The sequence below is a fragment of the Oreochromis aureus genome, linkage group 13, assembly GCF_013358895.1.
Source record: "Oreochromis aureus strain Israel breed Guangdong linkage group 13, ZZ_aureus, whole genome shotgun sequence".
NCBI classification, from domain to species: Eukaryota; Metazoa; Chordata; class Actinopteri; order Cichliformes; family Cichlidae; genus Oreochromis; species Oreochromis aureus.
The window spans coordinates 9,138,319-9,152,465 of record NC_052954.1 but is presented as its reverse complement, the minus strand read 5'-3'; the positions used below and the strand labels follow the sequence as shown (position 1 = coordinate 9,152,465).

General features: G+C 42.2%; 1 protein-coding gene across 8 annotated transcripts in view; it reads left to right on the top strand.

The window, feature by feature from the left end:
* The first annotated feature begins 465 nt into the window (after positions 1–465).
* cpeb3 (cytoplasmic polyadenylation element binding protein 3) overlaps positions 466–14,147 on the top strand; it is a 43,069-nt gene continuing 29,387 nt past the window's right edge. For 2 of the 8 annotated variants that reach the window (XM_031726328.2, XM_031726327.2), the window contains exons 1-2: positions 1,972–3,164; positions 10,140–10,224. In XM_031726328.2, the coding sequence (XP_031582188.2) occupies positions 2,091–3,164; positions 10,140–10,224 (1,159 nt within the window). In that variant the 5' untranslated portion in view covers positions 1,972–2,090. The other 6 variants (XM_039621770.1, XM_039621769.1, XM_039621772.1 and 3 more) reach the window with 5 other exon arrangements.

Below are 14,147 nucleotides of genomic sequence, written 5' to 3'. Positions count from 1 at the left end.
CCAAATAAAAGCTCTGAATCATCTCCAGAGTTGCCAAGAAAGACTATTGGAGGTGTATAGCCATTATTAGTACGCACTGCGAATGTAGTTATTCCCGTTCGTACATGCGTGTACGCGAGTGCGAACCACGACAAATGCAATAATGTGACAAATACAGTCCAGTAATCTCAGAGAGGAAACCTTATCCATAATGTGACTGACGTGAGAAGCGATTATACATATTTAAAAGACAATCTCTGAACGTGAGAACATATTTTTTAAACACAATGTTTTTCTATCCTTTGTGCTCGTTTGTTTTCCTATAATGTGCCTGTTTAAAAAAGCATAGTTACACTAAATTCAATGGGACTGACAGACAGAAAGACAGACACCTTTGCTGACCGGCCACTTTATCGTTTGAAACTACAACTCCCAGCAGTCTACTCGCCAGCGTCCATGCGCCGCAGTCAATCAGCTGTTCAAGCAACTGCTGACTACCTCGGCACAAGGGTAGCTCGTTTGTCATATCTAAACCCAGACGAGGCAAACAAGAAATATCTTTATTTACAGAGTCCCCAAAAGGTGAACGATAAAGGTAAATTCAAACTTCATGTTAGGCAAAGAGAAAACCAGGCTGTGTGTGCATGCTGTTTTGTCGTTTTTGTGGAGGGAGGGGGGAGCATGTGGATTATACAGAGGGATTTCAAGACAAGACAGCTTGATGAAATGTATATCGGGTGCCTCGATCAGCGCGATAAACAGGCAGCTGAAGGGTCAGGTTTTGCCTTGTGTGTGTGGTAAAGAGCCGGTGAGGTGAGCCACTGTACAAGCTGCTGATTGTGCTTCTTTGATGACCTTGGAATCGGGAGATCCTGGAGGAGAAAACACGGATTAACTGGTGGGGTGTGTGCGAGTGTATGTGTAACGAAGGCTGTTGCGATTAAACATGAAATTCTTACTTGTGTTGCTGTCATTATAGCACTGAAATGATCTGTTATGTCAGTCTAGAGACTACTATTGAAAGGCCTGTGTATAGGTTGTATGTTAGCTCTCTGGAGACAGTTTCCGATCAACAGACCAGAGGAGTCTGACAATGATTTGACACCAAAGTGTCATATCTCATAGTTGTGCCTTTTGCTCCAGCTGGCAGAATATATACTCAGCTGCTTAATTTCCTTTCCCTGATCAGAGTATCCGCTGTGTTTGACATTTCTGCTTGCCCTGCCTGCTCATTGTTGAGATTACCAGGCCTGTTTGGCACTTAATGTAATTCTAAATGTAAATTTGCTGACGGGATAATAGTGCAGGTCGTGTATGTTAACTGGGCTTTTCCAAGGCGTTGTCTCCAAATGCAAAGAGGAAATAATTTTGCATGAAAGGTAAAGCCTTTTAGTTTAGACAGAGTAGACTTTCAGTTAAATTCCAGCCCTAGTTTAAAAGTTATTGACTGCAAATGCAAGGTACATATTGTACTATGTAAATGCCAACCCGTGGCTGTGTCAATGCGGACCTCGGGCAGAGTGTCTCTTTGCGCGCTGTTAAATGCCTTCTAGGAGTCTAAAGCAGAAGCTATCATTTCTTTATGATCGTATTTGCTCAGTAAACTTCGTCGTCTTTATGAAATGATTGTGTATGCACTTTGTTTTTTATTCTATGGACATTTTATTTTTTATGACAACCGGTTAAATTGGTTCAGGTGCGTCACCTAATTTCTGCTGCGTAAAAAAGACCTTGTGCGCCTTTTTGGGTGTTATTTAAAAAAAAATAAAATAAATAAAACCCCTCTGTGGTCGCGTGCGTGTGTAGGTCAAGGTAGAAGCGGCTTTAACCTTGCTGAAGGACAGCTGTATTTACTGACGTATGTAAATGAATATAGGGGAGGTCCTTGGGCAAAAACACGCACACAGGCACACACACTGAATCAGTTTCACGTTGCAGCTCCGGAGTTCCTGTGTGGAAGGGAAAAACGAGACGTGGCGAAATCTGGTGAATATCTGCTGCCATACTATGCTCCGTGTATAATTTGCGGGATTTCTGAATCATTTTGGTCTTGGGAAGTGGGGCTTTTTCCTCGTCCTCGTCTTCTTCTCCTTCTTCTTCTTTTCGTCTAAATGGGTGATCACGCATTCGCTTTGCAGCTGGCTGGTCCCTCTAACATCATATCCTTCTCGGAGTTGTCCCAGTTCATCAGATTCTACAGAAGCCCGGCGAGCCCGGTGCAAGAGCTCCCGAGTTACAACAATAATAATAATAACTCCTCGTATCTTTTTCCCCCTGTTGCAGCTCAGCAAACCATGCAGGATGATTTACTGATGGACAAAAACAAAGCCCAGCCTCACCATCAGCAAGATCCGACGCAAGCAGACCCTCCTCCCTCCACACCGACCCCGTTATCGGAGCCCGCTTCTTCTTCATCCGAGTCGGAGAGTCCGTCGACCGGGAACAACCAAGCGGCTTCAGCGCTGAGCAGCGGCAGCAAGGACAAAGCGCCGATGGAGTCGCCGATCCTACCCGGCTTGAGCTTCCACCACCAGCCGCAGGAGACCGGCGGCCCCCTTTCCTCCCCTCCGTCATCGTTTGGGAGCACTTGGTCCACTGGAACCACAAATGCCGTGGACGATAGCTTTTTCCAGGGAATACCCTCGGTGAACGGGACGATGCTTTTCCAGAACTTCCCCCACCACGTCAACCCGGTATTCGGGGGTAATTTCTCTCCGCAGATCGGTCTGGCTCCCCAGTCGCAACAGCATCAGCAGCAAGCCCAGCAGCAGCAGCCCCAGCAGAGGAGATCCCCCGTCAGCCCCAACCAAGGGCCGTTCCCACAGAGAAACGCTTATCAGACCATCATGAATAACAGCAAGGGGACCCCGTCGTCGTCTTCTCCTTCGTCGTCCGCTTGGAATAATCACCAAAACGCGGGGTGGAGCACAGCCTCGAACCCCTGGAGCGGGCTGCAGCCAGGCAGGGACCCACGCAGAGCGGTGGGTGTCGGGGTAGGGGTCGGGGTTGGAGTCGGCGTCGGAATGCAGTCACCCCTGAACCCAATCTCCCCAATGAAAAAGCCCTATAGCAGCAATGTTATAGCACCCCCAAAATTCCCACGACCCGGTCCACTCGGCCCCAAACCCTGGATGGAGGACAGCGCATTCAGGACTGACAACAGCAACAACATACTGCCTTTCCAGGTAAACACTTCCCCTGGTGTAAGAGAAGGCCCAGTATAAGCCCAGGCTTTATGTTTCAGTCTGTGATTGCTCTCCCTGGCACTATAAGTGCCATGTGAGGGTCTATTTATATATAAATGTATGTCTATATATATATCTGTATAAGCCACCAGTGCCTGAGAGAACTACAGAAAAGTTAGATCACCCTGAGCTCAGCAGCACCACGAAGTCCTTACAGGTCTATTTATCAGTGTACGGTGAATGTTTTTGAGTTATTCAAATTACTTCCCCACATGTATCATAAACGTGGTCAAATGTCCGTGGGTTTTGTTGTTGTTGTTTTAAAAAAAGACTCCCATATCAGTACAACGTTTACGTTAAATGCGGACAGTTTCTAAGCAGCGACTTAATGCGGTTTACTTGAAAGTCGGGTTTTGCCGGTAGCTGTCAGCGTTATGTGGCTTGTATGTGCCGGGAGATTGTGTTTTTTTTTAGGTCGATTCAGAGTCAGATACAACAGTGACCTTGAAGTATTAATCACGGATTGTTTATGCAGTCGAAAAGAAACATGCTAGAAATAGACACGATTCATTGGACTTAATTGTTATTTTTCCTGTGGCAGCTCACGCTCAGTGGGGTTTAAAGGACACACGATGCATTCAAGTGCTCCTCGTTACCCTCTATATTCGCATATTTACGGCAGCGCTATAGACTTTCACTGCAGCGGGGTCGTGTCCGCTTGATCACTGAATAAGTGACATGCTGTGTTTAAGTCAGTAAATAATATGTCGTAACTAATACTGGCTACTGAAGGCTGCATTATGTTTTAGAAAATATGTATCAGTACCGTCTTCGTTATCATGTAAGCTTTCGTCATTATTGCAAACATTTTTCACAGTACTTGAAGGTAACATACAAGGATTTGATTGGCCTGTGATGGAAAAGTGGGCGGCATGAAAATGACGCACAGGTCCAACCCGGAAGATAGCAAGAGTGTTATTCAGGGTCAAAAAATCCGCACGGGGAGGGGGGAACAAATGAATTAGTTTTTATGTTAAGACAGAAGGTTGTCAGTAAGATTTTTTTTTTTGTTTGTTTTTTAAAAGTCAAAATATAACGTACTACTACTTGAGGCTGTACATTAATACCACCAGCATCAGCCACAGTAACGGTGACCGATAAACGGATAAAGGTATCAGGGGCATAAACACCCACATAAAGAGTGTATATCTGGCTTTAAAGTGAAATGTTCCGCACTGGCATGTTAGCAGTGTTATTTCCCGACGCTTGGCCCATACTTAAGATTGTATGTGTGAAAACTAGAGAGCAGGGTCTCTTTGAGCCGGCCTTCATTAACATGTCTGTTGGAAGAAGAGACATTACCGCTATATAAATACAGGCCATTTACCATTTACCATTACCAGTCCAAATACTGCATTACCTTCTCACATGGTCACGTGTCTGCCTTGTTTGCTATTTTCCTAATAAGCCAAGTTAAAATATGATCAAATATTTTCTGTAATGAATTAACATTCTCATCTCTTATTAATTGATTAATTGCGCATCTGTCCAGAAGAGCGCAGTCCTAGGAACAGCTAAGATACTGCGCAGGACCCTCAAGCTCCCAGGCCTCTGGTAGAGGACCTGATCTAGAAAGACCCGAGCTCAATTTGTTTATATATTACATTGTTTTGGCTTAAGCTGCATCAATACAACTGTAACTGGACTCACTGTGTATATTTCCCAGTCTTCCGATTTCTATATTACACTTCTCTGACTCACATCTTTCATAAAATGTGGGATCTTTGGAGATTCCCACAGACGGTAAACAAGAGTTACCTTAACAGGAGGTATATACATTCTCAATCACGTAAACCATTTGTACTGAAGCTGTTTAAAATAAACAAAAAACACCTACCTGGTTAGGTTTAAGATAAGATCATGGTTTGGATAAAAGACACAGTTTCAGTAATGTTGACCATGTGTTATAAAACCTGCAGACTTGTGTATGTAAATACAAGAGCCATTAATACAGTGTGACAACTATGCCAGAGTTTGCACACTTTTATAAATTGTGTGTCTGGTAATGATGCAGATGGTGCATGCTAAGGAGTCGTGAAACATTAATTCATTACAGCCTAGTTTTTAAATCCGGGCAAGGATATTAAACACGGAAAAAGACAGATAAACGCCGGAAACAACCGGAGTTTATCTGTGATCAAATAAATGGCACGCCTAATTATGAGCAGCAAACATTTATTTGGCCTCTGTTATACGGTTACAAAAGATTTGAAATTTTACCCAAGTTTCAACTTGGCAATAAGCTGAAAGTCACGAGTATTTGCACATTATGACCGTTTACTTCAGATAAATAGCCGCAGATGCATGTGAGCTGAGTGGTAATCAGTTTTTGTAGATGACGATTATTTTCACATGCTTTGTTTTTTGGGGGGGGCGTCATTTCATTCTGGGGCTCGAGAGAGAACAAAGCACAAAAGTTAACCCGTTATTTCAGAGAGGACAGATGAAATGCGACTCGACATGGGGTGAAATTCCAGCCGGCTTGAAACGATAGGCTTTTCAGGAGATGGTGACTGTGTTTGTCAGTCCGACTCTTTAGGCTTTTTTACTCGGTTCCCTCGACCGAGAGCCTCTGCCCGAGCTCTCTTGACTTGGCTGGATTACAGCTGGAGTTATTACCAGGAGACAAGGTCAGGGGGCCACATGTCACACTGTATGGAGTGGTCTGTTTACTGAAGTGAAACTCGGGCAGACTGCAGAGATGAAGTACAGCACTCTTGTGCTTTCATGTGGTGCCAGATGAATAATTAGGGTAGTGACTTATATACAGTCAGCTGATTCTAGTTTGTTTTTTGTTATATTATGTATTGTGATATCTGGTCACCATGATATCACTGTTATGATCAAGGTTTTTCTTTAGGAAACAAAACTAAAAATGTTTACAACTCACGGCTCCTGTGGCAGTGACTTTTATTGCACCAGTAATGTTTCAAGGACAGACTGCTCTCGCTGATGTAAGGGGGGGGGGGAAAATCATGTGAGTTGTTCCTTTAGGAGCAGAAATCCATGTACAGAGAAGGCATTCTTATGTCTGAAGGTATTTTCGTTGTTGTTTTTAAGCTATTTTAAGACATTTCTTAGTCAGACAGGCTCATTGCTCTTTCGTGTGTTTGGTTCACACTTAGCTGTTTGGCAATAACGCCATAATTGGAGAGGAGTTATCACCAGGATGCAAGGTCAGAATGCCACATGTCGACTGGCCTGTTTACTGAAGTGAAACTCAGGGAAATTGCTGCATGAGCAGCAGGCAGGGTACACACCCTGTGGTAACCACGCGGACAGCTGGTGACAGGTGTGCTTGCTGTCACAGTTTAGATCTCCCTCGGTATTACTCACATGCTCCCGATGAAGCGCAGGCTGAAGGTTCAGTCACGTGTGCGCTGATAGGCGCTTGTACTCGCCTGACACTGTCTGCCGCTCGGAAGGTGGAAGAATGTGTGGAATTCACTTTAATATGTCAGTGTGAACCCTGACACACACATTCACATGATCTTCCAGGGCGATACCATGGCCTTCTGTGATTGTAATCACATACAGATTCAGAAGGGTGTTAGTAGACAGACGGACAGGTGGAATCTTGTATCCATCTAAAAAGGTATAGCCGGCATGGAGCTTTCCTTTTCTTTCCCCCATGGCAGCTTGAGCCAGATAAAAGGTTCATGCCATTTGTTGACTGACAATTCCAAGGCCTCCACCCTAGGAGCTTTCCTCCGGGATTAAGAACCTTTAAAGCAACTTTGTGCTTCGACCAAAAGGACTAGGGTCTAAATTCCTGGGGGAAATCAAACAATCTTCTCAAAACTTCATTCTTTTGAGTAATCAAACATTTTGATAGATCTGTACCTTTGGAACCAGGCCGGTATTTGCTTGATTTTATTTTATTCTGTCTTAAATTTAACAAATCAAATCAAAAGAATTGTAGAACAAACCATAAAACAGATTAATTTATGATGAGGTATAGGTGTGCGCACACATGGCATGTAAAAACAAGTGTTCCTTTTTCATATGCCAGACAGACTTGTGAAAGAATGGCTCATCCTAAAAGACTCATCGAATTTTGAGCAGCGTGGCGTAATAGGATGCCATGACCGCAACAAGTCAGTTCTTGATATTTCTTCCCTGCTTGACATTCTGTGATCGTCTGTAAGTGGTGTTATTGTAAAGTGGAAGCATTTAGGAACCACAGCAGCTCAGCCACAAAGTGTCTGACCACGTAAAGTTACAGAGTGGGGTCACTGAGTGCTGCGGCGCACAGTGCATTAAAGTCGCCAATGCTCTGCTGACTCAATAACTGCAGAGCTCCAAACCTCTCCTGTCTTTAACATCAGCACAAAAACTGCACTGGGAGCTTCATGGTATTGGTTTCCACAGCCAAGCAGCTCCTACAGGTGTAATGTGTACACTTCTCTTTTGTCTATTATAGTGCGTGTGTGTGTATACTTGTATACAGTATACTTACAGGGTACTAAGTATATATACACAGTAAAGTTTTGCTGAAAAGGGGAAATATTTGAGTCATTGTTTAACTTTCCAGTAGTGTATTGCATGAACTAGAAAGCTGCTTATCATGATGACATCATGACTCAGCAGATCCACTTGCACAAATGTGATGCTACTCTGCTGCATGTGCTGCAGACATTTAGTTCATTAATTTATTATGCCTATGTAAAATGTGTTGCTCAGTGGAAAGCACGTATTGAATTTAATCATTCTTAATTCAGTATTAGGAAGGGTCATTATAATGCTGCTTAAGAGAAACAGGAGCCTGTAATTTAATCATAACGATTATGCTCTTTTGTTACCTTTGGGACTTTTCTCATCGATCGCTTGCTTGTGCTATAGAGAAGACGTTGTGAAGGTCACAATAATGCATAACATATAAAAAATATATTAATGGTAAATCTGCCAGCCCTCTACCTTATGAACACCCTTCATTTATTACAAACAGATAGTCATGCTGAAATGCTTGGCTTCTTTCTTATCTTGATCTCCCCGATAAATGCTCTTATGTCTTATTTGTGGATCACAAGGAAAGATGAGCTAGAGTCAAGCTAGATGAAGTCGACCCTGCATTCCACGCTCTGGGAACTCGCATAAAGAGTTCAAGAATGAGCTCTGTCTGCGATTTATAGTGCATAATATCTCACCGTTGTGAGTTCTCCGACCTGCTACCCATCACTGCGTCCATCCATACGTGTCAGAAAGGAGGGGTGGGAGAGGAAACTAAAAGCTCAGCGTTTTAAGTGTTTACGGTTTGTACCAAGTGGGCAGATTTTTATCTGTGTGGCGCTGTCAGGTCCAGAGTGAGGGGAATAACACTTTTGAATGCTCAGCCGAATGGGCAACAATAGCTGTGGTGTGCAAACAATGTAGGCCCAGCTCAGGCAGCGGACACAGGACACAGCTGCCAAGGCCGCGCCACTCCAGCTCCGGTTGGGCGCTTTCAGGCCTTACCTTTGGCACACATGTTGTTCTCATGAATTCATTCACACCTAACAGGAATACATGCACTTCATCAGCAGGGAGCTTTTTAACCTTGTGGTGTCTGATATAGTACTAATCTGACTGTTTGGGATGTAGTAGAACGACCTGCCTTACAAGATCTGAAAGTTTGAGAGGTTTCGTGAACAGTCAGGCAGAAATGCATACCAAAGGACACACAAACAAAAGTTCTCAGTACCTCATGACAGCTGCAGCATCTAACTTTAACTCTTGAGGGAAGTTTCAAAACCAGTTTTCTCAAGTGAAGCTGAGTTCCTGTCTGATTGACTTGACAAGAAGGAACAGCTTTTATAACCTTTACATAATAATCTGTGGTTCAGTTTTGGACTGCTTTAAGTCCTTGTATGCTTGATTTATTGGCTTCATTAGCTTCATAAACAGAGAAACAACTTCACAGTTCTTCAGTATATGGTATCCAAAAAAGTGTCACTCTAGTATAAAAGTGAAAGGTTGAAAGTTGGATGTTACACCAGCACCAGGTCTGAATCTGCTCATGAATGATCCTGTTTGTTGAATCAAGAGCTGAGGCAAGCGTTGACTGATTTCCTAATTGGTTGTGAAAGTGAAAAAGACTAGAAGATGTGCATGTGTCACCTTGTGCAAACAAGCAATAGACAATTAAAATGAAGGAACATCTCAACAACACGACAGTGACATTTTATTTTTCTACACTGGAAACCATAGGCTGAAAACAGTAAATGTGAAATACTAAAATGCTGTCAGGATAGCCCAGCAACTGACTCATAGATCATTGCTTAGTATCACCTGTGTTTACTGGCATCTCCAGGGCCTACACATCACCTACTTAACATCAAGTCCGGATCCCTTATTTCCATTAGTCCTATGACTCAGAAGACACGCTGCATTTGAATGGGGAAAGCAAGAATGTTCTTTCTTTTTAACACACAAAAAAGGGAGTTGCCGGCAGATGCAAGTCGTTGCTAGCGATCTGCCCTTGAGCAGGGTACCTAACCAGAAATTCAACAGCTAAACATGCCAGTTAAAGTTTGCCACGTTTTGAAGAAGGTAAAGCAGATCACGACTGGAATGCAGGGCTGTTCCCACAATGATGACGAGGCAGAAATAGAAACCTATTGTCCCTCTTCAGTGTGTATATTTTTTTTTAATAAGAATTATTTTTATTTCAAGTTTTATTCTAAATAACTATCTGCAAGATCTAAATCTTTTCTACATTTTAAAAATTGTCACCTCAAATCATAGTTTTTTGTTTTGTTCTTTTTTTCAGGTTTATAATTTTACTGTCTATTATTTTCAAGTGTGTGTTAAATAGGTAGTACAGTACAGGTTCTGCTGCCATTGTAGCATATCAGTATACTTTCCCATCTTTGTTTTGCATGCAATCTACTGTGATGACTCTAATGCGAACGCTCTTCCTGTTTTGCTGTGTTGCAGGACCGGAATCGGCCCTTTGATGCTTTTAGCTTGCACTCTTTGGAGAATTCCTTAATGGATATGATAAGGACTGACCATGACAAAGGTAAACCACACCCTGCCGGTGGCCCACCAATGACTATCGCTGATATTATATGGAGGAATCATTTTGCAGGTTAGGAATATTCATACGTCCATGCTTGCAGTTTTTAGGTTGCTTAATTTTTTTTTTTTTTTTTTTAATTTTTGCGCTTGGGCACATGTCATCTCTGGATACATCTGTTTTTCATTTGCTCTATTTGCCGATCTCTTAACCAATCCAGTATGAATCATCACGCTCTGTTTAAAATTAAAGTGAATCTGAACCATTATGAACCTTACCTGCAAAACCTCACATATGTTTTGTGTGTCTGTGTCTGTGTGTGCGCTCTAAACCAGAGGTGAACCTAGTGGTCCTATGTACGAATGTTTTGTTGTTGTCTTTTACTTCCTCTTTTTGTCTTTGTTGCCTCCTGTATATGGTGATAACAATCAATGGATAAAGAGATAATGTCACAAGACTCGTATTTTGTTGGGTATTTGTGGTTAATGTTTTATTTGCCTGTATTTTTGGACTTAGATGTGTCATAGATGAAATAGAGACGTAGCATATCAGTCGATTTGAAACACAACACAAAGATGAATTCAGACTAACATGTATTTTAAAAAATACAATTGCATTTCTCAAAAGTGTTGTCAGATTGTGAAATCAAGGTTAAAAATTCCTCTTCGTGGAATTTTTGGGCCATGTGGTGTATGTCAGGTCTTCTGAGTCAATATTTTTGTAGCACCAGTCACGTGTCAATTGTAAAAACTCCTGTTTCCCAGATGGGGCCCTGTCAGGTTGGGTGTAGGGTTTTTATACCCTCTCTGTCCTCCCATCTTAACAATGGAAAGGTTGGTGGGAGGGGTACATAATGAGCGGAGAATGTCATTTTCCCATGCATAAAGTCTGTTTTCCTAATCTTGTGCTGAGCGAGCATTGTTGCGTGCTCATCACATCCCCGGCTTAACTTTACTGGAAAGGTGTCGTAATGTCCTGCAGGGCTTCTCTCGGGATTGTTTGTGAAAGCACAACGGACACGTAGGAGATATGAGCAAAGTAGGGCGGGTGGATCGTGAAAATGGGTGTGGGTGTTCCTGATTCTCTCCTGGCTTGTTTACCCCTCACTTTGTCATGTAGACAGCACAGGGCTGTAGTAAACTGCGGTGCCAACCACAGAGCAGCTCCACCCGGAGCTCTTCTGAGGAACGTGTTTTATTTGGTTTTTGCTGATTTTGTGTCTTTTTCAAACCTTCTCACTGTTTGAAAAGAGCCCTGTGCCCCGGCCCTGTCTGCTGAATAATCTGTTGCTGGGGCTTTTTTTTCTGGTTCAGAAGGTATTTTAACTCTAATTATCTGACCCGTGTCATCCTAGATTGAAATCTTCCTGACAATGCTGAATTAGTATTGAAGTAACACTAATACAACCACATTATGTAAAGAAACCTTTTTGCAATATAACGTGTTGATAATTCAGGGCCATTTAGTTGTGTAAATCTTTCAGTTGTGTCATTTTCAAAAGTAATTCATTAAGAAATTCTGCATCTGTGGTCATGTGCAGCATTTGTTGCAAGCAGAAGTGTAAGGGCCAGAGGGAACAGGGTAAGAGGCAGGATTTCCCAAATGGGTTGACGAGCAAAATTCCAGTAATTGAAGAAATGTTGCAAAAATGTAACTTTGGCTCATAAATTTTGAAAGCACCACTTGGTACTTGCTCCAAATATGGGGTCATGTTCAGGTTAGCGTGACAAGTTGACAGATTGCAGTTTTGTTTTTCCTCCGTTTAAAAACCTCATGTTAGCCAATTTTCTGTTTTTGTTTGGCCCTGACTGGTTGGTTGCAAGCAAATGTATCTAGCCCAGAAATATCATTTTTAGTTAACAATGAAGTTGTAATGAAATTTTCTAGATTTTGCTACAACTTTAAGGTTTTGCATATCTTTTCTGGACACCAGCCAACAAAGATGTACATTAGCTAGTTGTTAACTTCCCGGCTCCCTTGTAAAAATCTACATGTAATACTTTCTGTTTGGTTAGCTTGCAGAGTTTGGCTAATCTTACCAGTGTTAGCAGCAATAGCCTTGGTTTATTTCATGTCAGCACAAAATATGTTTACACAGTTGTTTGGTTATATTCCAATTTATTCTGACAAAGCTAACCTACACAATGTTTGTGCAATGTTTCATTCTGTTTGGCCTACCTTTTAAGGAGGAAATGGGGAAATACATTTAACAGACTACTCTTCTATCAAGGGCAGTAACATTTAAACATGTAGTAGACTAGTCCCGCAGAGCCTTATTGGCAAGTGGGCAAAATGTGGGCTGCCTTCCATGGCTGAAACCATACTGAATATTTTAAATAGCAAACTCGTTTGTTTTTTGCTGAGTGCAATATGTGATCAAGAATAACGTTGAGAAAATACCCCAACTTGATATTACCAGAAATTAAAAGCAGCTTATGCCTTGATTAAGGCTACCTAGAAAATTAGTCTTGTTGGTAGAAGATCCTAATCCTGACTGTTCAAATCTGATTGGTTGATCATTTCTGAGTGAAGGAAGCAATTTTCAGTAAGCACAATGCTAGACCTACAGAAAGAGTAAGGAGAAGGAAAAATGTGTGAAATACAGCAAAGAACATGAATAAAAGTAGTCTGCATTTCTGCTTGGTCCACATATTTTTTTTAAACTGCCCCATTGGGCAACAGGCAGCTACATGATAATTATATGTAACTTTCTAAATTTGTGTAAGTTTGTGTGTGTTTGTGCACTGTAAACGGTGCAGTTGCTTTTTTTTTTAATTTAAAGTTTTTATTAGGCAAACTTAAGGCAGCATTGAACTTGATCCCATTCTACAAGTCTGTGGATTAAGATCTTCTTTCACATTTGGGTAGTGCCAGGCTAGCATGAATGACAATAGGAACAGGAGGTTTTGTTCCAGAGGCACTGAGACCTGACCTGTCGAACCTGACACTCAGAACGAGAGTATCTCTGAAAAACTAGAAAAAATATCAACAATAACATTGTCGTTACTTAGGAATCCACATATCTGCTCAGTAAATCTTAACTGAATGTACACTTATTGTTGTTTCACAGGCCAGTTACTGCCGTAGCGACTCCAACATCTTACTTTAGGGATACTCTTCACCAGCTGAAAGCCACCAGTCAAAACAAATTAACCCAGTAGGCTCAGTTTTGCATTCCCAACTGAATGGGCACCGCCCACATCAATCCCATCAAAGACATTTCTCACATAGTTCTCATTGTGCCTGGAATAGTTGTTTTTCCTTGAGTGTTTTATGAGTCCCTGCATCTTCGTTTTCTTTCTTAAGAAGAAAAAGTACTCAGTATTGTGATGCGTGTATCGATGAGGTGTGAGGTGACCTCATCCACACGCCCTTTAAAGACAGGGGTGGGACCACCTCAGTTTGTTTCTTCTGAGCTCTTGTTTTGAGAAGTTTCTGCTTCAAAGAGACGCTCTATTACAGTCAATGTTTTAAACTTTCTAAAAGCTCTTTACTCCTGGTTGAGGGGAGCAGGGCCACAGGGACATCTGAACAAACGAACCCTTTTTGCAGCAACACACACACACACACACACACACACACACACACACACACACACACACACGTACGTCAGCTGAGCTCATGTGTGGAGGACTAAAGACTCACACACTACCTCTGCTGCCAATGGTAGCATTTCATGCACACACACGTGCATGCACGCATGAAGGAAACACACTTTCAAATTCTTGCTGACATGTAAATCAGCTCTGGCATTCCATGCAAAGCACTCTCACCTCATATACTCTTCTGTTGAGCTGTCACTTATTCCTGTCTATGGATCAGACAGCTCAAGAGGTGTGATAGTGTGACTGCAGCCACTCCTTAAAAACACACACTTCTAGATGTTGTCACTAATGAGTTGAGACGCTCGAAAGTCCTTATAACCC